Source organism: Scleropages formosus, chromosome 20, assembly GCF_900964775.1.
Source record: "Scleropages formosus chromosome 20, fSclFor1.1, whole genome shotgun sequence".
NCBI lineage: Eukaryota > Metazoa > Chordata > Actinopteri > Osteoglossiformes > Osteoglossidae > Scleropages > Scleropages formosus.
This window is the reverse complement of record NC_041825.1, coordinates 10,595,586-10,622,572: the sequence shown is the minus strand read 5'-3', so window position 1 is coordinate 10,622,572 and position 26,987 is coordinate 10,595,586. Positions and strand designations below refer to the sequence as shown.

The following is a 26,987-nucleotide window of genomic DNA, read 5'->3' as shown; positions in this document are numbered from 1 at the left end:
TCTCTGAGGAGCACCAGTGCTGACTGTGCAGGTGCTGGAAGTGAATTTCCCCAGCCTCGCCAGTTGCTGTCTGCCTGTCTGGAAGTTAGTGATCCACTAGAGCTTAGATTAGCTTTACCTCTTCAGCACTCATATACATCTCTGAACTTTTTGCAATGGGAAATAATTCTTGCATGAGCTGTGGGCAATCTGTCCTCAGTACATAACCATGTAAGAAACAGAACGAAATGCGACATCCAGATCAGTAATAAAGACCAGCCATTATTGCTAACACGTGATTAAGTTAATTCATATGCCTCCAAAATTTTCAATCAAAGCATACTCCCTGATAAAACTTCCATCAGCTTCTTTAATTAAACTAATAGTTAAAATAAGTTTCCAGGTCAATAGTTATTAATCCTTCTAAAGAATTTCAGAGAACCTTGAGTGTCACTAATTAATCGGAAAAAAAGGAAACACTTGAAAAGTGTGCCGTGTTTTGACAAAAGCCAGTGTGGTGGAAAGACCTAATGTATTGCTCTGTAATTTGGGGACAAAAAGAAGCCCTACAGCGAACAACCAACATTACATGTTATGCTCAATAACCGGTATTTTGGCCACATTAATGTTTATCTGGCTCTCTCTTTCCAGTGCAGTTTCAAATTAAATAAACCATTTAAAGATGTATAGCTGCATAATTGGAGGCACAGGCTGTGCAGTACCAATGGTTTACGATTATTAGTAATCCCTTTACCTACAGACATTATCATGTTTGCATTTCATATTCATCCATTGAAATACTGTTGCACCTTTTATGAATCCGATGTCACATAGCAGATAAAACCCATTAAACCCAGTCTATCATTGAAATTAAACTTCAGACACTCCTTTTCTACCATACAGCCTGCTGTTATAGTACCTTGCATCAGCTGCCCTTTATACTCCCTCTGTTCTCAGTTTTAGGGCTAAACATGGATCTACTCAAAATCTGTTTCTCTGACAGTCCTTTTTGGCACTGCTGCTGTCCTGAGGTTTGTGCCCCCTCTCTTATGGCATCTTGGTATGCATATTAGTCATAATCGTGCTCAGGGATTAGTGTTTGCATCTGTGTGTTTCCATCTGTACACAAAATGAATGTGGCTGTGTTTCTTTAGATAGGCAATTTTTCCGTATTATTGAGTAAACCTCTAATATAATATTGAATGATGTTATTAGCAAAAAAGAGGGTGCAGTGGCGCAGCGGGATTGACCGGGTCCTGCTCTAGGTTTAGGGTTTGAGTCCCACTTAGGGTGCCTTGTGACGGCCTGGCATCCTGTCCTGGTGTGTCCCCTCCCCCTCCAGCCTTGGGCCCTGTGTTGCCAGGTTAGGCTCCGGTTTACCGCGATCCTGCTTGGGACAAGCGGTTTCAGACAATGTGTGTGTGTGTGTTATTAGCAAAGGATAGAAATTAGAGTGGCTTGATATTATATGACAAAACAGGACTCCACGGTAGCTGCAGATTGAAGCTTACAACCCAAGTAGAGGTACGACAAAGTTGTACATGAAGAATATGATTAATGTTTCTGTTTAGGGCTGAGAGTTTATACCCTCTTTCAGCACATGTTGCCCTCATGTTTTTTTGGCGGTATTTTCACTCTAAGAGTGTGAAATTGATCCTCTGCTGCACAAATAATTTTATTGGTGATCTGAAAATAAGTCAGGGTGTAGCTATGCCCATGCAAACATAATTTTTCATACAAATTAATGTAATGTATACTTTACTTATTCACATTATTTAAATTCTTGATTCACATAGTACTGGCTGGCTGATACCCCTTGTTTTGCTAAATGTTTAAAGTCTTAGGATATCATTTCTCACATATGTGCTCAGTTGATATTGAAGTGGTAACCTACAGATCCACACTAACCACAGCTCACAAGTTGCCAGCCAGCAGCAATAGATGAAGACAATCTCTGAAATTAGGGAAAGCCATAATTCCTAAGGGGGTTGCCAAGGTGCTGAGATATCCTGAAGTGTTTGCTGCAGTAGAAAATATGTCTTAGTTACTGATTTTCAGTTTTCCACAGTAAGTAGGAGATGCCACATGGTTTTCCATAACGGCTGTTCTCTTTTATCACATTCAAGTGTTGTTTTCAGGTTTTAGAGTGAATTCAATGTTTTTTTCAGGCCTCAGAAATGTTGAGTAGTAATTTTGAGTGTAATTTTACGTCTTGGCCTGTAGAAACCCCAAAAGTTATGTGATTCTGCCATTGTTCCATCATCTGTTAAATCATGTTCTTTGTCTCATCAATGTCCCCAGTACTTAGTGGTGGCTCAGTCTTGCTTCTTGACCTTCCTCTGTACAAAGAAAATTGCTATTGTTAATTTATGTCTTACTGTGACAATTTCGTATTTTATCTTATAATGACACAATAATTATACCCATCTTTAAATGAATGTTCCCTTCAAATTATAAATATGAAAGAAAAAAATCAGAACGTAAAGCATCATTTAACACATTTTGAGCTCCTGAGCAATTATCTTATTTACCTTAAAGGGGGAATTGCAATAGGATTCAATTACCACACGTTATGTTTCTCTGAGCATCTACCTCACATAAAAAGTTAATTAATCAGGGCTATGTCAATTTCTCTAAGCGATGTCATTTTGCAGGAAGGTAATTAATCAAAAATTGCCCAACACACAGCATGCACAGAGTACTCCCACTACAAAAATTTAAAATATATGGAAAGGAACTATAACAGAAATCCATGTTAAATTAATTATAGATTGCCATTTGTAACTTTCAACATATATTTTGTAAATGTATATATACAAGATGTATTTTCATCCATGTATAGCTATATAGATAAATATGTATGAAACTTCTTTCTATATATATGTGTGTATATAGAAAGAAGTTTCATACATATTCACACACACACACACATTTTCAGAACCGCTTGTCCCATACGGGGTCACGGGGAACCAGAGCCAACCCGGTAACACAGGGCGTAAGGCCGGAGGGGGAGGGGACACACCCAGGATGGGACGCCAGTCCGTCGCAAGGCACCCCAAGCGGGACTCGAACCCCAGACCCACTGGAGAGCAGGACTGCGGTCCAACCCACTGCGCCACCGCACCCCCATACATATTCATATATATAAATTATATATTATTTATAAGTTTCACATTTGTGGGGTGGGGTGGGGTTGGTCCGGGTCCTGCTCTCCAATGGGTCCGGGGTTCGAGTCCCACTTGGGGTGCCTTGCGATGGACTGGCATCCCGTCCTGGGTGTGTCCCCTCCCCCTACAGCCCTTTGCCCTGTGTTGCCGGGTTAGGCTCTGGCTCCCCGTGACCCTGTATGGGACAAGCGGTTCAAGCAGTGTGTGTGTGTGTGTGTGTGTGTGTGTGTGTGTGTGTGTGTGTGTGTGTGTGAGTGAGAGTTTCACATTTATATGTCAACTTCTTCCGTATATATTTGTATATATTTCTTCTTAAAATTCATATATCCATATTGGTAAATACCTATAAATTGTCAGACGATTCTTCAGTTGAACTAAGCAGAGAGAAATTCCTTTTGCATCTATAGAGTAGTGGGGTGCTTAAACTTAAGCATTAATTATTAATTTCCTTCTTAATGTCTCTAAATGTGTGCCTCCTGTGTGATTAAGTTGATAAAAAGAAAACGGGCTTATTGTCATAACAAACTAAAATGAATCTCTGGTGTGCTTTTTTCATATCTGCTGTCACTATAGCAACATACACTCTGTGTATATTCATACATATTCAAACAGCATATTTAAATAATTTGCATATGTTAATGTGCACATGTTTATTGCTATGTTATTATTTTGGTTAATTAAAAAACTATACTCTTACAATGTGTTTTGGGGACCCAGCAGTATTTGTGAAGTCCTTTTGTGTATCTTCACCTCTACTATATGCTCGGTGTACTTTGACAGGAATGCTTTCATTTATGTGTAAAATACATTTTGAATTGTTTAGTAATTATTTGAAAATCTGATGCTCAGCAACTAAAAACTGTAAGGGTACAAATAATTCTGTTGTCCCTGTATCCTCATTTCTATCAAAGCCCAAGTTCACATTGTCAGCACGTTTTGCTTAAGCCAAGGTTTATATTTAGGAATATTCTTGCCACTTTAGTCTCATTAAATTTATATTTAGTGCACTTCAATTCCGTGAGAAGTTATATGACATTATATGAAACTATTTCTTCTGTCTTGAAAATGAAAGTTGAACATTATAGAGCATTTGTATCTCCCCATCTGTTGGAGAGATGCACTTTGGTTTTCTCAGAGTCATATGCCTCTTTGGAGAAAAACATCTGCTATATGTATAAATGTAAACCTAATGTAAATGTAAATAGTGTTATGGATAAAGTGGAAGTTGTAGTGCGTGTGGTGGCAGCTGGTAGTGTAATGGTTAGATTTTTTGCGTTTGGACCCAAGGGTTGCAGATTTGATCCCCACCTCTGACTGTAGTACCCTTGAGCAATGTATTTACCCTAAATTGCTCCAGTAAAACTACCCAGCTGTGTAAATGGGTAAATAATTGTAACCTTAACATTGTAGGTTGCTCTGGAGAAAAGCATCAGCTAAATGAAAAAATGTAAGTTGTCTCAGTCACTTCTTCTCACTTCCCTGTTAAACAGAATCCACCTGAGTGTTTTCTCTTCCCTATTTTCTTCCTTGCAGTGCCAGGCTTCCCGTATCCCGCTGCAACAGCAGCAGCTGCGTACAGAGGGGCACACTTGAGAGGCCGCGGACGCACAGTCTACAACACATTTCGGGCAGCAGCGCCCCCGCCACCAATTCCTGCCTACGGCGGGTGAGTATCAATCTCTTACATTAGCCCACAGCACCGCTGAGAGGATGCGTCAACAAACACAACACAAAGCATTTGGGTTCTGGTTCTGCCCAAAAATCAACACAGCATGTGACCACTCTGAAGGCCAGAGATTCACACCTTGCATAGAATAATGAAAAATGACTGTAATTTTTCCTGCAATGGTTGATTGCTTGAAGCATTTTTACTGCCACATGTTGTTATGCAAATCAGAGTCAGCTAGGGAATTCTGTAGGAGAAGGAAAAAAAAAAACAGCAGATATAGACGGATGATTTATGTTAATATTTTATTTGATTTTAACACTGAAATCATCTGGTGCTTAAAGAAATTTGATGAAGATCATTTGTTATGAATACACCTTTATAATCAATTAGTTTCAATGAAATAAAACAAGAAATATTTACCATTTTGTATTTTTCTAATCCATGACATCAAATTTCTGTATAACAGGGAATACAGGAAAAATATCTTACAATGTAGTATAGAACTGTAAAATTATTTGAAACAGTTATCAGAGAATTTTTTACCTATAGCTTTTCTTAGTTACTAGCTGGTTGGTGTTTATGTATTTACTGATTACTAAGAAAATTTAAAAATGTTTCATCATATTTCACATACATAAACATAAAACCTCATTTTTTTCAGTCATAGTGGTTATGTATTGATTAACATGTATATTATAAACCATGACAAGTCGGACTCTATAAGTCACTTCAAATCACACTGAAATAAACATTTTCAGAAGAGTCAGTATGCATATTTTTCAAACATGTGAATTTCAATTTGCTTTGGTCTAAAACAACAGACAGCAGTATGTTTACTCCTATGACACCTGCTGAAATGCAAGCAAAACCAAAATTGAATAATTTAAGGATGAATTGAAATTACATGAATTTTGCTGGTCTTTTCATTGTTTCAAGTATTTGTTCTAGTGATTTTTTTTCTTCCAATGGCTTGCACTGTTTAAATAAAGCAATAGTTTTAGAAAGAAGCACATAGTCACCAAGGAATCACACCACATTTAAGAACTGAATATACTGTAAGTTATGAAATAAACACACTAATTCAAGTTTGTGAACATTGTATTGTGTTACTATCAGACACACATATTATATTACTCAAGTATTTCCCAAGATATGCCCATCCAAGGTAAGAAAATTCAGCTTCACTGGGAATTTCATTTAATACCACTACTTCCACTTACAAGACACTTCTTTGTGTTTACCAGGACCACACTTGAAATTCATGTGCTTCTTGACACCTGAGTAGTACAAGACTTTAATATTTATATTTAATCATTTAGCAGTTGCTTTTCTCCAAAGAAAAAGACCAATTTAATGTAATATTGTGCAACTGCTGAGAAGTCTATGAGGGACTGACTGGGGCATGTGCCAAGTTTTTTAAACATGACATTCCTCTTTTGCTTGTGCTACGCTCTGACACTTATGATAGCAAAAGAACAGTGACCATTGTGTTATTGTCCATTTTCCATGGCTTTCATCTTGCAAAATAAAATCATAGAAAATCACTGTTTGCAATGAATATGTACTAATATGGGTTTTGGGAATCTTTTCAGAGTTGTATACCAAGATGGATTTTATGGTGCAGATATTTATGTAAGTATTTATCAATACATTTTGCTTCTCTGTTTTTTCTGTTCTTCTGTCTGTCTGCCCTTGCTTTTGTCTGTCTGCCTGCTTGTCTGTTTGTTTAAAAGTTCTGGCAGTTCCAGATTCTGCCATAAAAATGTGTTCTTGTACAAGGGAAAAAATAACACAAATTTATGAATTAAGAGCAAATGAAGTGTCCAAAATGCTGGATATTTGCTTTCAGACATGACTAATTAGTCAGGGTAATCAATATTTCACAGCAGATGAAGCATAATGTAAATTGCATAGTAAATAAAATATAGCTGTAAAATACTGGGGATGCTATCTTTTAAATACAAACACCTGATAGGTATGGAATGTCACAGATTTATCTTTCTTTCTTAGTGTCTTTATTGGAGCATTGTCTGTATCTTTTGTATTTAACAATGGTCAAAAATTTAAAAGGCACACATTGAACCAAAAGATTGAAATTGCAGTGTAAATTCTATATTATGTGGCTCCAATTGCTTATGACATGGTCAAAGGTTGGACTCCCTGTTCCACCACCAAATCGCCACTATGTTAATCGCAGTTATTATTTGTAGTTATATCCGTAAATTTATGTGACTGTAGGATTTGGTCCGTGACTGGGTAGACAAAAATGTGAGGCTGTAACCCAGCGTATATTTACTGGAAGTGTTTATCCTTCGAGAAACTTCTTTCAATGAGATCCAATATCTCAACCCAGTCTTTTCAAATACTCAGAAGGTGACCCCTACAGTCTTTTATAGACTCCTCAGTGGCATCACAAGTATTTACATTTTTTCATTTAGCTGACACTTCTCTTCAAAGCAACCTACAACGTTGAGCTGCTTACAATTATTTACCCATTTATACAGCTAGATCATTTTACTGGAACAATTTTTTTAGAGTAAGTAGCTTACTCAATTCAAGTACTGCACTTGCAGGTGGGATTCAAACATGTGACTTTTGAGCCCAGTCCCTAAATTCAATACAAGGCATGCTCACAATAGTTCAAAATTTTTGACCCTATCGCCCATGTTAAATAGGGTCTACAGTGTAACTTAAAATTGCTTGAAAATTTTAAAAGTTCTGTTGAATTTTGTCTGGGAGACAAAAAAAATATGTGATTGGTTCCACTTTTTTGTAAAGCCATTTTATATCTCAATAAAATGTATTAGCCTTATGATACAGATATACTCACAGGCCACTTTTTAGGTACACTCACACATTATCTAAGCTTATGTTTGAAAAGTACCAGCTTCTCAGAAAGAGCCACTCTCTTAAGATTTTGACAGTGTCAAAGTTTACCGAAACCTATTCAATAAAAATGCAGTAACTGTGGGCAAAAAAATTTGGTTGATGAGAGGGATTAGTGGAGAATTCAACTCATGGAGGCAATCCACAATTAGCCAAATAAAACCTCACTACCACTCTTGTGCAGAAGGCCATTTGCGAAACTTATCAAACCTTATAGAAGATGGCCTACGACAGCTGAAGACTATGCTCGGTTCTGCTCCCCTTGACTTAGAATATGAAGATGAGGCTCTTTTGGACACCCTATCACCAAAACTGGAACACTGAAGAATGAATAGATATTTCCTACTCTGGAAAATTATTTCTTTTGTGGCCTACTAACAGTATGGTGAAAATTTTTGCATAAGTAACATAAAACGATGGATTCATTCTGCCTGGTATCAACTGTACAGGTGATGGCAATACAATGATGTGATGAGAATGTTTTCTTGGCACATTTTAGATCTCTTAGTACACATAAAGGGCTGTTTAAACTCCCCAGTATACCGAAGCATCGACAGTGATCACATACATCTGTTCATGAGTACAGTTTACTCTTTTTTCAAATGAATACTTACAGCAGAATAATACACCATGTCACAAAGTCTAAGGATGATTCCTGGAACATGATCAGGACTTGCTTTTGCCATAAAGGCATGCACAGACCCCACATTTCAGCCCAACAGAGCACCAGCGTCTTGGGATAACGTGAAACAGGATGAATGTGCAGCCAAAAAATCTGCCGAGACGGAGCAATGCTATCAAGTCAGCATGGGCCAATATTGCTTTGGAATGCTTCCAGCATCTTGTTGAGTCCAAGCTTCTAAGATTTCAGAGAGGATTCAGGTTTTTCTGGAGGGAAAAGTGGGTCCATTAACAAGGTGTATCAAATAAAGGTTGCAGTATGTATGTGTGTGTGTGTGCCCATAAAAAGTTCATATTTCACAAGTTGATTACATATATGTATGAATTAACAAAAAAGAGTAACTGAACATTGTCTGGCCCATTCACTAAATATTCACCATGGAAGAAACAAGACAAAAACAAATGGCACAGAGCTACAAACACAAAAACTGCAACCATACAACATTTTTATAATGTTTTCTCTTTTCTCTTGTCATTACTAGCCTGCTGCAGTGGCTGAGATTGATTACTGCAAATTGATATAAACATTAAATATGCATTAGGCAGTATTAGGAAACATTATATTTATTGCAAGCCATTCTTTGTGGAGTGTTTGGATATACTTTATAAATTTTTGATGAGAAAAGGGAAATTAAGCTCTGAAAGTGTGAAAGACCAGAATATACACAGAGGTCCTAATAATCACAAAGGAAATTGCCAAACTGAAAGGCAATCCGATATTTACTAAGTGCATATTTTAATAAGCCTGAGTCAATGGAGAATGAGAAATAATCAATGATATAGGATCCCTATGTAGTAAGGGATGCAGCCAAACATGTATACTTTTGTATAAAAAATATAAATTATTATAAATTCTTAATGTAATCCAGATTAGAATTTTTGCATTTTGACAAATGTTTTTAAAAATGTTTTCCATGCATATGGAAGATTGTAACAAATGTTATACATACTGTGCTGCATGCATATTAGGTGAGGCACTGTAAAATACAGAAGTATGTCTAAAGAACATGTAACATGTTAAATTTCAGTATTTTGTGGGCATTTTGCGTATACCTTTGACCCTTGAACAACACGGTGATTAGGGGTGCTGACCCCCATGCAGTCAAAAATCTGCATATAACTTTTGACTCCCCAAAAACTTAATTACTAATAGTCTACTGTTGACCGGAAGTTTTACCAATAACATAAACAGTCGATTAACACATATTTTGGATGTTATACGTATTATATACTGTATTCTTACAATAAAATGAGCTAGAGAAAAGAAAATGTTAAGAAAATCATAAGGAAGAGAAAATACATTTACAGTACTTTACTGTATTTATCGATACCATAAGTTTACGTCGTCTTTTTACAAGATGAATCGTCTGTCCTCTGCCTGTCCTGAATACGTGTACTTTTGAAAAAATATTCCAGATTTTCCACAAACATAACAACTGAGACTGTCTAAAAATAATTAAAACATACCAATGCCTAAAAGCAGACAAAATAGTGATTTTTTACATCATTCATTTTTATTTATCCTGTGTGTGCTAATGGATTTCCCAAAAGCTTCAAGCTATCATAAATTTCAAAATTGCAATATTAAACTATTATTAATATCAAAATGTGCATCCGTGATTTTCAAGTTAGACTTGTGTTTTACGTAATTCAATGTCATTTTCACTCCCAATTGTACAAATTTTAATGCTTGGAGTAGAACAGACAAATACGGAATCATATGCTCAAAAATAGAACCCTGTGCATTCTAAGATATTCTTTATTCTTCCACAACCGCCATTGTTGATATCGTTCAACAGAGCTGCATTCTGGCTTAGAGCATAGAGCAGGCCTGGTTAGTGTTTCCTGATGCTTCATACTGATGTGTGAATTAATTCCCTTAATTAATGGTGCCACTGCAATTTTCTCAGATTGCAGAATATGTGAGCAAAACCATTTAAATACAAAACAAAAGTTTGAATACAGCGCTGAGACATTACTCACAGAAACACTGCAGCTGAACTTTACTGCTGTAAAAAGCCACAATTGGTTCAAAAATGTACGTGCTATACTATATTATGCTTTAACTGCAGCAACAGCTGTACGTTAACAACTGTACAATTGTGCAACTATACCAGTATATCTATTAAATTCATCAATATGTCAAATTGTGAATAGTTTTAGACATTTAAAAATCTGTCTATCCCAGAATCACTGGGCGCAAGGCTGAGGGGGCTACACCCTGGACAAAACAACAGTGGACGTGTTCTATTTTTTGCAAAATTAAAAATATATAAAAATATTAGAAAGCATATTGTCATATTTAACGTTCAAATTATTATTGTCATTTGCTGATGCAGTTAAAGCATAATATAGTATAGCATGTACATTCTTGAACCAGTAACAGTGTTTCCTTTTGTTTTCAGTGTTTCCAGTATGTTTTTTTTTTTTTTCTCTTTTTTCTCAGTAATTCACAGTTCAAGAAGACACAGGCTGTAATCTTCTGCTCCTGTGTTGTGTATTTTATTTAATTCACTAAAATGTAAACTTTATGTAATATATGTAATATATGTTTCTGTAGTATTAAATAATAATAATAATAATTTTTTATTTATTTTTCAGGGTGGTTATGCTGCCTATAGATATGCCCAACCTGCAACTGCCACTGCTGCTGCCTACAGTGACAGGTAAGAAATCACTTTACATCTCACTATTCACTCACTGGGTCAGTCACACAACCTACATTATACTCCCCAGTACATGACTTTAAATAGCTCCTTACAGTTTTGCTTACTTCACTGGAGACTGACTACAGATCTGCAGTAATTTTTTTTGGGTCAGTTCCTTTTCCCTTTCCAATGAACATCTAACATGAAAGGCCAGGCTGATTTACTATAATAATTTCATTTTCCAATTTGAACAGAGCCTATTGTGATACACAGCACTGTAATTGGCAAATGAGATCAATTGAGATGTCACTGTAAACGTAATTGGCGAATGAGCAGTGATGTAATAGTGCGCCAAGTGTAACTGCCTAATTAACTAATTAAGTGGTATGGAATTGACAGTTAAATAAATAAATAAAGGAAGTAGATTACATGGCAAAAGAAAGGGAACAGTAAAATGTAAAAACCTATATGCATTATTTATTAGTCTGATTATAATACTTTGCAATACTTACCCAACACATTCAAAATGAATAGTATGCATATTACGCCTCAATAGAAATGCAGAAAATAGGTTTTGCATATGGGTACCCTATAAGTTGAACTTGTAATCATTTTTGTGTTGTTTAAATGGTGTCAATGTCATCACTTTGGAGGAGTGGTTCGAACACGCATATACACTTGTGTATGAGGGGCCAGCACTGCTGTAAGTCAGATAAGCGTTGCATGCAGGAGTTTGCAGCCAATGAAATCTTAGGGTTTGATACAATCTTGCATGGAAGAAAAGCTAGCCAATCTTGGGTGTTTCGCAAAAATATTATCTGATCTTTGTAGCTTTAAATTTAACATACTACTTTAGCATTTTAACAACGCATCCAACACAATGAAAGTATGTCCGCACTCTTCATCCTCTGGTAAAACCATATATCATAGCCTCTGCTATGTTGCTTGTTTTCTATTACTAGCAAAGTAACAATAAAGGAAATGTTAATTATGAGAATTTATTTATTACTTCAAATATTATTTGTAACTTTGCCATCTATTAAAAAATTTAATACAACCAAACAATTTTAATAATAGCATTTAGATTGCACTCATTCACTAAGATTATTTCATATACACTTATCCCCCATTAAGTGGTCACACTGCGTTCCAAAAACTGGACTTAATATTAGAAAATCGCAATAAATTATGGATAATATCGTAAGGAGAAAGTTGTGTAACTAAGCACTAATATAAAATAAATGACAGTAACAAACTGGTACTTTTTTTTTATTATTCCTATTCACAAACATCTTTGAACAACACCTTATGCTTTTTCAATCATGTGCATGTCTTCTGTTTTTTTCAGTTGCACAGGTGGTTGTACATCCACTGTATAGGCCAGTTAAAAAGCTTCCTCAACATTCTACATCTAAGAGATTTTTTTTCTATCTTTTCTTCTTTTTCTACATTTGTAATAGATATAACAACAATGAATTTTCATTGCATAACATTCTATGTTTAACTTGTACTCTTCAGATAAATGAGTAATTTGAAGATTTATTGTTTTATGGTTTTTTTTTTTTTTTTTTTTTTAGTATTCACTACATCTATAAAGTAACTGCCGGCTATTCCCAGGGATTTCATGAAGGGCATGTATATAAAATAATTTTCTTAATAATCAAAACTATGCTGCCTTGAGGAAGACAGATATTATATGTTACACTGAAATAAATTCATAATTAAAAAAAAAATAGAGCACAGTGTGAATCACAGCCTCTCTGCCTGGCACAATTTCCAAATATGGTCTCAGTTTATCATATAACATTAAATGTTGCAGCCTGGACTGAATGTCACTGACTGAATACACTTGTTCCTCAACTTACAAACACAGCTGGGTCTGGAAGTCTTTTGCATGTAACTCAGAATTGTCTGTATGCATAACCACTACTTTGCAGTCAATAAAAGCTTAATAATAAGAATTAATCCCTCAATTTATGCATGGGTTAGGGTCTGCTGAAATCATCAAATAAATCTGCAATGAATTAGAAATTCACTGTAAGACTATCTTATTTTCATCAAAACCTCATTAAATGCAGAGTTTCAGTTTTCTTCTCTATGATAAACAAAAGGAGTGAGACAGGGAACATGGTACTGAATGCCATTTTATTATCTCTTGTTAACCTACAGCAATATTAAAGTACCCCTACTTTTAAATGGCTGAAAATAAATATGTAATGTCACCTACGTGAATCTCCTATTCAGCGCGTTGTGTTCTTTTACACACAAGACAATGCCATGTCACTTTGTTTATTACTTCTGAGCTTCGAGCGCCAAAGGATAAAGAAACAGCAGAACTGACACAGTACAGTGAGTTATACATTATATTAAATAAAAATTGCTAAAGGTGAAAAAGGTGTCACGTTAAAATTCTGATTGTCTGAAAAAAAATGGATATCAAGAGGCCAAATAACGGGGGATCAGTGTAATTATTTTAGACTTTATAAGCCTCAAGATAACAATTTTACCTAATTAAAAAATCAATGAAAGACTAGATATTTTGCAAGACAGGCTATTTCCTGGACTTTCTCGACAGTAGTGTACAGTACCGGAAAGCCTGAAGATTGGCTTGCATGCAAGATTTAAAAAGGCTTGAAAATGAAATAATATATTGCATGCAAGGATAAATGTCCTGGTGGTTGGTTTTGATCTTGCATGGGCAGCTGCTGTTTATTGTATTTTTTGTGTATGCAACATTAATAAGCCAGACCAATGGTTACATTTTGTTTTTATTTATTTTCACTTATATACTTCCTTGCATGTAAGACTGTAGTAGATCCTTGGATTTCATTGGCTGTAATCTTGCATGCCTTGTAATTATCTTGCATGCAAGTTTTTCAGGAATTATGGGAGTGTTAGCGAACAGTTGCTTATGACCCACTTAAATTACATTGTGGATGTGCTATGTATATGCCATCAGGAGGTCTTCAGTTCAAGCAATTACAGGAATTTCTGTAGAAATGTGACGCAGCTTTTATTTCTCATGCATCCAAATATTATGCAGTCCTAACAATATAAATGATAAACTTAGAATAAGTTTGACTGAGATTGCACTTTTATGTTACTAGTTTCTAAATATAAATAATTTTTATTTATTGCTAAATTTCAGTATTTTGTGTGTGTGTGTGTGTGTCTGGGTGTTTGTTTCTGGAAGAATGCTGTTCACAATGTTTAATCTAGATGTTTCATTGCTGTTCTTTCAGTTGGGAGGTTATTGAAACATGTTGCATTGAAGGGGGTATTGTCCCCAAAACTACACGAAATTTAATCATAATAAAGAGCAACCACTTCTGTAACCCATGCTTGTGTAACCCATGGCATAATTTGCTGACGCTGACTTAATGAGCAAACGTCTAAATATCTACATTTTTGACATTAAATATAATATTATTAATTTAGCATTGTTTCCATTCACTTTGTAACAAATTCAAAAAAAAAAAACCTTTAAAAACATGGGTGCAGGGGGGGAATGTGGTGGTGCGGCAGGTTCACTCGGTGCCTACTGTGCTGTGGGTCTGGGGTTCAAGTCCTGCTTGGGTTGCCTTGCGACAGACTGGCGTCCCACCCTTGGTGTGTCTCCTGTGCCCTGTGTTGTGAGGTTAGACTCTGGTTAGTCACTATCCTGCTTGGGACAAGTGGTTGTTGACCATTGGTGTTAGAATTTTTTAGTACTTTTTTTATTTGCTTCTGGCACTTTGTTTGACTTATTTATGTCTCTATATACTCCGAGAACATTACTTTTTCTAGCAATAGCATTGCTATAAAATGAAGTTGTTATTGCACTTTAGGATATTTAATGTATATAAGTACATTAGTGTGTGTGGGCAGTAGGTGGCACAGTGGTTAGTGCTGCAGCCTTTGGACTCAAAGAACCCAGATTCAGCTCTTCTCAGGGATCTTTGGTAGCATAGTGGTTAGAGATGCCATCATTTCATCTAGAGGTTGCTGGTTTGAAATCCATCTACTGCTGTAGTACCATTGCACAAAGTACTTACCCTAATTGCTCCTGTATTAATCACCCAGCTGTATAGCTTAGTAGATAATTGTAGGTGGCTGAAGTTCATAAGTTGAGTGTCTGTTTCCTGTCTTGCACCGTGCAGGAAAGGCTTTAGTGTTTTTTTTTTTGCTTGTTGCTTTAAGAAATTATTATTATTATTATTATTATTAGATAGCAAGTCACAAGATTTCTGAGAGAAGCTTGTGAACCAGTGGAAAGACTGACTGACTGAACTGGAATGTGAACTGGCGCAACTCACATGCACAAGAGAAGTCACGCCCCAAGCAGAGAAGAATACTGCTCACGTTGTCTGGTATCAAGCCTCCAAGGCACATATTTAATTGAAATGTTTGCGTTTGTAAGGTCTTTCTCATAACACTGAGATCATACCTCTTTATGCAAATTTTAGGGTACATTCTAGTATCACACTATGGTGTCACAGTGCACCATGAATAGTGGGGTTACCTCACAGTGTCTGAGCTATGCAATCAGACATCGGTTTGATCTCCATTCAGTCTGTGAGGAATTTGCATGTTTACATTTACATTTACATTTAGTCATTTAGCAGACGCTTTTGTCCAAAGCGATGTACATCTCAGCAAAAGTACAATTTATGCATTACAATGAGAGAAGGAGACATAGCTGCAGACATGAAAGTCTCATGCAAACCTAGTTTGTTCCATACCACTTGCTACACCAAGGTTCATCATTCAAGTAGGTGCATAAGACACAGACAAATCCCAATACCCACTCCAATTTTTTTTTTTTTAAATTTTTTTAATTAAATATTATAAGATACACAAATGAGCAGTACAATATCAGAGTAATAGTTGAATAAAGGTTGTATCTGGGGATGTTTCTGGAGTTACGATGTGTGAACAGTTACACCATAGATGATCTGAAGAGATCTTGGGCAAAGTGGATCTGGAAAAGGTGGGTTTTCAGACCCTTCTTGAAAAAAGACACAGTTTCCGCAGTTCTGAGTGAGCATGTTTTTCCTGGGTTTGCATGAACTTCTCCCTGGTGCTCTGGTTTCCTCCTACAGTAGAAAGACATGCTTTTCAGATGGACTGGTGACCAAAAATCACCAAAAGAGTGTCAATGTGCCAGTGAATATTTGTGAATGTTTGACTACCCTGTGAGACTGGAATCCTATTCCAGGTGTGTCTTGTCTAGCCTTATGCTTCGAGGATAGGCTCTGGACCACCACGACTCAGCACTTGACAAGTAGTTATAAATAATGAACGGATAATTACAGTGACGACACAAGTGGAGACATTGAGGTAAAAGTTGGGCCAAAGGAGTTATGAGTAAGGCAGCTGGGGCTAAAGCATGAGAGGAGTAACAACTCTGTCAGAGAGATGACATTTTGGTGTGGCTAGAGGTGGCATTCAAGTCAAGGAAGTGTGACACCCAGGTCTAATCAGGATTAGGTATAGGCAACGAGGTGATATTTGAGTTAGGTCGGGGTAAGTTACTAGGCAACTGAGACAAGAGAACATTTCTTAAAATGTGTGCACTACCAGAAATCCTTGGTGAGAAGCAGTAGCTATCAATGTAGAGTGAATCATTTCATTTTTTGTTACATCATCACTGCACAGATATATGGTTGAGCTTACAAGAGAAAAGCTTTAATCATAAGTCATTTGAGTTTTTTCTATTAAAGATGTTAACCATTTTCCTGAATAAGCTATTGGCACACAGCAATAGTTTTAAAGCCATTATCCTGTAATAAACTGCTTATTGATGATCATTTATTGTTAATGAAAAGTGGAATTGCTAAATGGGCAAGGTATGGACAAAATAACAAATTCACCTAGCAATATATTGATATCAAGGACCTCATAAGGAGTAGGGCCTACCTTTGCCTTCAGAATAGCTTCAGTCCTTCTTGGAATGTTATCGTACAAGTCCTGAGCTAAGTGTTGTTGTGTGATGTACATTTACATTTACATTTATTCATTTAGCAGCGAAAATATAATTTGTGCATTATATTAGGAAGGGGAGGGGGTGCGGTGGCGCAGTGGGTTGGACCGCAGTCCTGCTCTCCGGTGGGTCTGGGGTTCGAGTCCCGCTTGGGGTGCCTTGTGACGGACTGGCGTCCCGTCCTGGGTGCGTCCCGTCCTGGGTGCGTCCCCTTCCCCCTCCGGCCTTACGCCCTGTGTTGCCGGGTAGGCTCCGGTTCCCCGTGACCCCGTAAGGGAGAAGCGGTTCTGAAAATGTGTGTGTGTGTATTAGGAAGGTACTAAGAATTACTTTAGGAATGATATTGTACCATTCTTCAAGAGGAAAAATCTCCAGCTCTTAGAGGGATGGAGGAGGTTGAAATGTATTTTGCACCATCTTCTAGAACTTTCCGTAAAGTCTCAGTGACATGTTAATATTTGTCAAAATCTGGTGACTGGGGGTATTGTCATCCTGGAATATGGGAACATCATGGGGGAACAGTGTTGGCACCATAGGGTGCATATGGTCCTGTAACATGGTCTCATATTCCTTAGTCATTATACAACCATGCAGTACAATCATCAGACCTAATAAGTCACTTCCTTTACCAATTGTGCCAACCTTCTTTGCATCCTGCAAACTTATTTGTTTTATTTAGGGATGTGTTGGGGTAAGGCAATAAGGGTGATTGTATTTTAAACATTCTGACTATTTACTTTGAACAGTTTTTGAATTTTGGATGATATCCTTTGCTTAACAAAGAAAAAAAAAACTGATTCTCTTGTTTGGAAAAAAAAAAGAAAAGTGTTACGTAGAATTTCTACTTAATATGAGCATATGATCACATCTCAGCATATAGGCATAGTCTTGTATCTAAAAACATGAGCATGTGTACAAACAGATTTTGCAAACAAGCATTTTTTTTTTTAATTCCTTCTTAATGAATGTCATTCTTTGCTTTGATTTGTGCATGCAATTAATTTAAACCCAAAACCATTCATACAAATGGTTTAGAAATATGGTTCAAAGTGTCGTCCAGATACATGCTGTCAGTACTCATTTGGAGATTTTTAAAAATATCTTAATGTGGCCAGCCATTCAAATGCCTCTCTCTGAAATACCATTTCAGTTCATCAAGCTAATGTGTCACTTGATTTGTACATTTGGTTCAATTCATGAAGCAGCGTTAATAAGTAATCAGAGCAAATTAATTTCCAATAACAATAAAAGAAATGTAGTTCTTAGAAAAAAAAAAAAACTATAACAAGTTATACAGAAGCTGCAAATGAAGTACACAAGCCAGCAAACAAAGAATCAGTCATATACAACATTTGAAACGTTCGAGAAGTGAAATGCAATAAAGTATTCAACACTAACTATGTGTCCAAAAAACTGCAAGAGGATATATTTCAATTGCTTTTCAGATGATTCCAAGACCACTTTTAATTGCACTGTACCGAAAACACTCTTGCACCACTATGGCCCAAGCTTCTATTGTTTGTACTGTGATATTTTGTTGTGAAATTAGCAAAATGTCAAATCAGTATCCATAACACACCCACACTATGAAACTGGCTTATATCGGCACTTGTTATATATATATTTTATGTTATATGTATTATATTATATTGTAATATGTTCACTTTAATATAAAATGTAGTAGCATTTTCTCCGATGAACAAAACTCGGAATGAATATGCACTGTGAAGAATCTAATTGGAGAAAAAAAAAACATTTTGAATATTTAAAAGACTAGTTTTGTGGCCTTTTCATACTAGACCTACATTTTGTCCCATACAGTTTTTTTTTTTTTTAGCATGCAGTCTTTATGATGCATGAATTTTATGTGCACAATACTTTCATAGTTTATGCTTTAACATGCATGCTTGCATTAAGCAAACTTTTGCTGTGCATCAGCGTGATAGAGATCTGTGGTGTGAGTTTAAAGAATGTGTACTAAAATGTAAATGAAAGTATATGAACAAGACACAAGAAGACACATAGAAAAGTAGTGATGTGTGATGTGCATACATCAATTTTTTTTTTTTTGTTTTTGTTTTTCTTTCCATGCTCCCAAACCCAGCATGCTTATTCTCCATAACTTGTTGTGCCTATTTTAGCGTGTGGGGCAGCACTTCAACCCCTTTTGCTTGTTAACTGAAACACATTTGTAGCCAGCACCCTCCCCTTTCCCCATCTTCAAGCATCAGCTCAGTTCGACAGAGAGCACATTGCCCAGTCAGCAAGCGGTATTGTGAATTTTATCTTCTCTTGCAGAAATCAATTCGTCTTCGTTGCAGCAGATGAAATTTCTTGTAACACCTCCTCAGGTAAAATATAAATAAATAAATCACTGACATATTCTTGATGCATCTACAAAGGAGCCAAAATAGTGTGTCCTTCTTGTGCTTAATGCACCCAGCATTAAGGGCTTTTTAAGGCAGCTGTAGACAGCTGTGTCATTATTTATGGTCCTTAGCAAGTAAAGTTTTTTTTTTCTTTGTTTCTGAATGCTAATTTTAACAAAGCGATTAAAAAGATTGTTTGACTCATGCATGGCGAGACCTGGCAGGTAGCACACCCACTGAGTCATATGTTGTGCATCTTTAAGCCACTGTAGAGCTTCAGTGGGGCATGTAATGTCTACCAACACACAGATACAAACCCAGAAGTTCCACTTATGTTTGTATATATGTTAATATAGAAACGTACACATATACACAGACAAGCTCTAAGGGTGTCCTTCCCCTTTAATATATTTATATTGGATTTTGTTAAATTTGGAGAAAATGTACTGTAGTTCTTTAAAAATTACTTTAAACTGCCAAGTTGTTTAATGTTTCAGTCATAAGAAGTCATAAGATCTTCCTTGGGGCAGCTTCTGTGACTAAAAACATGAAATCACACCTGTTTTGTATTCATTTAAACTTTCATGAATATTCAGGAACGCATTGTATACCTAATGAGAATTACATTTCAAGGAATGTTATTCGACACTATAAAATATCTAAATTAAAAATGGAGCCGTAAAATGATCAAAATGAATTTTTTTTAAATGTCTTTTTTTTGGTACTTTTTTTTATTGGAACATTTGGATGCTATTATTGCTATTATTAATGCTATCATTAATTTCATATATTTTTGTTATAAACATGGGATTGTATGTAACATTACTTGTTTCAGAGAGTCTTATTATTTATAAGATGATAACCATGAAATTGCATATGAACCAAAAGCTCCAATATGTTTAATCACAAATAACCTTGGAGTCACCTGTTCAACTTTTGTGGCAGTGGTGTTTACGAATTCATAGTTTCATTTTTCAGTACACTTAATGCAAGCTAATTAGAAGTGGCCCTGTAAATAGAGATAACATAGGTCAAACAGAGAAGACTGAACCAGGCAGAGTAATATATAGACAGACAGGCTCTACAGTGAATAACAATACCCAATCTAATCTATTGTGGATTAGCTTCTTAATCACACAGAGAGAGTAATATGTAAATGAGAGTAATATGTAAATACTAACAGGCCATGGTTCGACTTCTGATTGGCTGTTATCGGCTTCCAAACCCTGTGCGGGTTCTCAGAGGAGCAGATAACCCAGACTGTTTTATCACAGGACCTTTTGAGACCAGAAATCTAACTACCCAGGCATTTAAAGAACTTGGAAAAATAACTTGTAGTTGTAAACCATTTTGGTAACTGGAAATTGAGGGAGCTAGAGCAATTTATACAATTTTTCATTTGGGAGCTTTATTTTATAATATTGTTTTGTGTGTGTGTGTGTGTGTGTGTTTGCAAGGTGGAGGTAATTGGAAACCTTGAATGTATAAAACTTTACAAGATTATAGCAAGATCATCTAATTAGGCCTTTTGTTGATGTATAATTTGTAGTAACTGTTGAGTTGGATACCCTGTGATGGACCGGTGTCCCATCCAGGGGTTTCCTATATGGATTTGCACTCTTTGCTTCTGGGAAAGGCTCTGGACCATTGCAGTCGTGACTTGGATAAGCAGTTAAAAAAGGTGTGTGAGTGAGTGAATGAGTGTAGTTGTTGGGATTGCCAGATTTAGCATTGTTAACTTTAAAATATACGTTTGATACTTCAAAACTGATTGTTTCAATTTATGAGAGTTTGCAAATATTGAATACCAAAGCAACGAAAAAAAAAGTAAACGTGTTTATTCTTGTGGAAATACATTTTGTAAGGAGTTTTTTTCGACTTTTTAAGTGGATGTGAGAAAAAAATGTGCAGCCCAATTTCAGATCCATGAGATGCATTTGATAAACAAATAATTTAGTTTTTTGCTATTATAAAAAAAAAAAAAAATCCAAAAAACACAACCCATTGAATTTAAAAACTCCTTTTGTGTGCTTTTTGACTGCTTTTAATACTGGATGTATAGGAACAGGAGGAATTTAGCAGGTATCTCTCATACTGTTTTTTGTTTTTTTTTTTTTTTTGCTTGAAACTATGCAGAGAAATGTAAAAAGTCTATCTTAGCTTGCCTAATTTCCAAAGCGCACTTTCAAAACCTATCTAATAAGAACAATTTAATAACAGATTTTACACAATAATGACTGAAATTTAATTTTTGTCAAACTGCTATTCGATACTACATGATGAAACAGGTACCCCCAACTTTTTTGGAGTGTATTGCATTTCATTTGATGGCTGCAGGTATGGCTATATTTCTTCAGAAATGAATTGGAATTGGTTTATGTCAAATATAAAGAACCAATGTCAGTTTATGAGTGACAATACACAATGATTTCACTTCACTTTAGACAAAACTGTGAAGTTTTTTTTTTTCCCTCTCTCTACAGATCTTTATCTTTTTTTTGCTCCCTTAAGAAAAGATTCAGTAAGCAATAACAAATATGCATTAGAAAGCACTAAAATAATTCTGCACTACTGATACAGTTTATATAGAAAGAATATAAAAAACTAGTTTGACATCAGCCAGACACTTGTGAGAATCAGATTACTGATTATTGACCTGAAATGGATTCCAGAGCTATGTAGTCATCCTATAATCTGTTGAGACTGCTTTAAAATTATTTAAAAATGAGTATATAGTTTCTCCAAAACCTCATATGCAAAGATTTTTCTTCTGCTTTATAAAGGCAAGCCTGCGCTGTGTCCCTCCTACGCATGAGTTGCCTTATGAGTGGAACGGAACACAGTGTGGGGAGAACATATTAAAAAATGTTTACTTTAAAGACTGGCTCTGTCACTACCTCAGTTTTTTTTTTTTTTTTTTTACTGGGGCAATTCTGTAAATGATTCAGATATACAGTAGCTATAACAAATGCATACCATGTTGTAACTAATTTTTGTTTTCGTGAACTTCAAGCTGCATTAAAATAAAAAAAAAAATTTGAATTACTAAGAATAAAAATACATCTTCTCAGCAAGCAGGCATTTTCCTCATGTAAACAGTGATGAAAATGCTGGTAAAATAAATAAATAAGCTGGGAAATATTGGCATCTTCAAAAATTCATAAATTGACATACCAGTGTACTACAAGGAAATGTAGTGAGGTAGAGGGAGAAGAAAGAATAGAATTTATCTTTCCATTTATGTATTTACTGATCCATTATTATTATTATTATTATTATTATTATTATTATTATTATTATTATTTATTTATTTATTTTTACTGTGGAAACATGTCCCATATGCTGTGTGTCAGTGTCAAAATTCCTGAAAATATGTTATCATGATATCAAGCTTTTGTGACAGCTGGAATTTATATTTCACAATATTCTATTCAATCTCAATGAAAGCATTCTCTCTCAGGAATGTGACATAACTTGCATTTAGTTTTCTCTGTTGTCTTCAGTTTTATTTTTAATTTGTAAACTTTAGTAATCAAATGTGATTATCTTAAAGAGAGCCGATAGCGTAGGGATTTAACCTGTTGCCTTCAGATCTACAGGTTTGAGTCTTAGCTACTGCTGCAGTACCCCTGAGCAAGATACTTAGCTGTATAAATGGGCAGACAGATGTCCCACTGTTTTGGATAAAAGTGTCAGCTAAATGAATAAATATAAATGTGCAACAAATATTAAAGAAAATTATATATACTTTTTTATCTTCTGTAGAATGGTGGTTGGAGAGTTTTCATGATTTTTTTTGGGGGGGGGTAGAAAAAAAACATTATATTATTTGGAAGAACATTGTAGAGAGCAATTCATATAACAGTTATGACAAAGAACAATGGATTGGGCATTTCAGAGTTACTATGATTGTGCTGGTTACTGCAGCCTCACTGTTTACTTAGTTTGGATGAAAGATTACATGAATAGATCAAAGCTCTTGACATTAATTTTTCAGTGCTCCAGTTGCCTTGTTTGATAATTCTCTCATGATAACAGAGCTGCAGCATCTCCTGATGTTTCACAATTGATATGAGAAGTGCTGAAATGTATTGGTTCTTGTGGTTTTGTGGTGTCAGTTGGTTCCTTGTTTGGTGTCTAACATAAGTCCTTGAAAATAGGTTTTGTTTAATTTTTATTTTTTAATGTCTTTGTCCAATGACTGTTCTTTCATTATTACGCTTTATCAGTAATGCTACATGTGCTGTCTTTAGATGCTATTTTAAAGCCCACACAACAATTTAGATTAGTCATTTCTAATAAAATATAAAGATGAAAGGTTTACTATGTGCAAGCAGACCTGACAATTTTTTTTTGTTTGTTTGTTTTTTCCCCTTGCTAACTTCTTATAAACAGAATATATAACAGACTGTGGTGTTGTGGAGCTTCTCTGCATCCACTGTTCACAGATTTACTGTTACATACAGGCAGATATTGTCCTTAAAACCAAAATTCTGCTACTGCAGGGGTCAGAAGTAATAACATTTTGGATACTAGGATATGCCTTGAATCCTTTCTGTTACTTACAATAAATGTACAACACTATTAGTAAATTTATTGGAAGTAACAGAAATACTATTACAATAAATAAATAAATAAATAAATAAATAAATAAATAAATAAATAAAAAGTTTTGCTTTTTCCAGATTTTTGTAAACTACAGATGACCTTTACTTTTAGTTTTCCAGCATGTTGTAATGTCACAAATACCTCATCAGTTTCAAAGTGTGAACATCTTTCCAGATTCAGACTCACAGCTGCATGCCATATACTGCACATATATATATTTTATGTCATTTAATTTTCTCTTCCTGTCAGGCTGCTTCAATTGCTGCCAGTTAGGTCATCAAAACATATTCCAGTTCCTTCAGAATTTGCTGTGTGGTATGCTGTGATTCATGGTATTTTGTTGCTGTTGTTGTTTTTGCATTTGCATTACGGTATGAAGAAAATATCAGCTGAGCTCTGTTTATGCTTCTGTTCTTTTAAATCCATTTTTGGTAGAAATCTTATGTGTTAAATAGCCTGTGATGTGTTTCTCTCTTCTCCTCTAGTTACGGACGAGTTTATGCTGCCGACCCATACCACCACACACTTGCTCCAGCAGCCACATACAGCGTTGGTGCCGTGGTAAGTGTTCATATCTCCGTCTCTCTCTTTCTTTTCCTCTTTTTTTCATCCCTTCCATCGCTTGATCCATTTAGATTCCTCTTTTGCCTTTTCCCCCTTTCTCTCCTCACTTTAATTTAATTGAATTTGTCTTTCGTGCTAACGGCAGCTGAAATGCCACATTAATCCTCCAAGTAAACTTGATAAATGTCTTAATTTCTTGGCAATGCATTGCTTTTAAGTTATTATATTTCCAATTTTGCAAGTATCACCTAGATGAGCGCTCTTCTTAATGGAATAATTACTCATTTTGATAATTAAATCCATCATCTGAGTGATGCAGTGGCAAGATCTTGAAGTACAGAGATGAGGAGAAAAGCTAAGAGCGAAGCCATAGCTATGCCTATGCTTGTAAAAGGATTTTTTTTTTTTTTTTGAGAATATGTGTTACATAAGGTTGTTTCATTATTTTCATAAATATCCCATTAGTTCAGTCATTTTTAGAATGATTATTCTTTGTGTGCTATATGAGATGCATCCTGTTGCTTCTGCTAACAGACTGCAACATGCCGCACAATTTTTACTTTATATGTACAGTATTTTCGGTTTGCAAAAAGTAACGTTAGCCGTAATGAGTAAAGTTTTAAAACATGCTCCAATTTAAAAATTCATAAATTTTATTAATTGCCCACATTGTATTATTTTTAATATCTTATTTCTTTTATACGTTAGTTAAATTAAAGCCTGTGTCCCTGGCATTCAATGAGTTGGTGTGCTTTCTGCATGATGTATTATGGTTGATGTCATTAGATGTAAAGCAGAGTCAGAAAAAGCAGAAATGTTCTCGTCAAAGACAATGAATTAAAATCCTCTACATGCATCACTTTGTTTCAGAATGCTTTTGCACCCTTGACTGATGCCAAGACTAGGAGCCATGCTGACGATGTCGGTCTCGTTCTTTCTTCATTACAGGCTAGTATATACCGAGGGGGATACAGCCGTTTTGCTCCATACTAAATGACAAAAACCATAATAAAACCTTCCAGTGGGAACAAAAAAAGAAGCTTTCCGAGGCCTGGGTATTGCAATACATGCAGTAGTGCATCATTTTATTATCTCTAAAAAAAAGAGGTGGAAAGAAAAAAAAAAAAACATTTTTTATCTTATACCTCAGATATTTTGTTCAGTGTATTTTAATGTGGATCTTTAATTTTTAAAGGATATATAGATTGTTGGCTGTAGAGGTTTCTGTGGTGATCTAGAAAGCTGCTAGATATAAAGGAAATGAAAGTATTAAAAGCCACAATCAAGAGCGCTTTATCATGTAAATTACATTAGATATGATAAATATTAAGATGTTTTGGGGTTCTCGCTTTTTGTAAGTGTGACTAAAGTAGTCATGTTGTTTTTCATATTTTTACATTGCCTTTTATTTTAATTTCATTTGATTTACTTGGTTTGATTTTGACAGGGACAAAAAAGGGAAGTGTTCGGGGTTGGGGTGGGAGTTGGTTCAGGTGAAAAGTGGCTGGGAAAACAGTCACTGATTCCCAGTATATTCTGTACAGTTTATAAGGGAGGGCACTACTGTACTTATTCTAATAGATGTCTTTCATCATTCACTATCCAAAGCCAAAGGTTTTGTTTCTGGGGTGTCAGGAGGCACTTCTACATATAAAATTTTATGTAGAAGTTGCCTAATGGCACCCCAAAATATGTTCACCTAGGCAGTGTTTAACTGTTTAACCATCTAGAAGGAAAATTAGACCATTAAAAACATAGTTTTTATATTACTTCCAATAAATAAATTATTGATACCATTGCTGACTTTTATATTATGGGAGGAAAAACATAACAATAATAAATAAGGTGATAAAAGCACTGTTTCTATTTTTCTTTTTTCTTTTTTCCAGAAAGAAAGAAATAAACTAGAACTGTTTCTACCAGTTTAAACTAGAAAAAAAGTTGCAAATGTATAATATTCAAACTGTGCAGTGGAAATGGTCTGTTATAGAAAATACGCAAATTACGATGTTTTAGATTTAGTCGAGTAGACAAAATGATAGAGAAGGTGTCATTTTTATGGAATCACGCAAAATTCATTCAGATTTCTAAAAACATTTTGCAAATATTGCATTCATTATGTAAAAATTTATCATGGTATTTTTTGTTATGGTACTTTTTAGGCAATATTGTACTGCACACACAATCTGCAATTATTATTATTATTATTATTATTATTATTATTATTATTATTATTATTATATTTTTGTGATACTATATTAATGAGTTAAAATAATTGATATATTCTATGATTACCCAAATTACTCATTTAAAAGTGTTACACAAGCAAGCTGTTTAGGCAGCTATTTCTAAAAATATATGAAAAATTGCAGCTTGTCTGTGCAAATGCCCAGACTGTTCATATTGTCCTGTTTATAAGTCTTTAATTGAAGTGTTTGTCACAGCTTCTGTTTT

The 26,987-nt window shown here is 35.2% G+C and overlaps 1 protein-coding gene across 7 annotated transcripts in view; it reads left to right on the top strand.

Moving 5' to 3' along the window:
• LOC108927245 (RNA binding protein fox-1 homolog 1-like) overlaps nucleotides 1-26,598 on the top strand; it is a 244,529-nt gene extending 217,931 nt beyond the window's left edge. For 5 of the 7 annotated variants that reach the window (XM_029246797.1, XM_029246794.1, XM_029246798.1 and 2 more), the window contains 5 exons: nucleotides 4,680-4,812; nucleotides 6,408-6,447; nucleotides 10,984-11,048; nucleotides 24,455-24,530; nucleotides 25,404-26,598. In XM_029246797.1, coding sequence (XP_029102630.1) covers nucleotides 4,680-4,812; nucleotides 6,408-6,447; nucleotides 10,984-11,048; nucleotides 24,455-24,530; nucleotides 25,404-25,526 — 437 coding nt within the window. In that variant the 3' untranslated portion in view covers nucleotides 25,527-26,598. Of the gene's footprint in view, nucleotides 1-4,679; nucleotides 4,813-6,407; nucleotides 6,448-10,983; nucleotides 11,049-11,683; nucleotides 11,734-19,290; nucleotides 19,344-24,454; nucleotides 24,531-25,403 lie in introns of all 7 variants that reach the window. The other 2 variants (XM_029246796.1, XM_018740423.2) reach the window with 2 other exon arrangements.
• The last annotated feature ends 389 nt before the right edge of the window (nucleotides 26,599-26,987 follow it).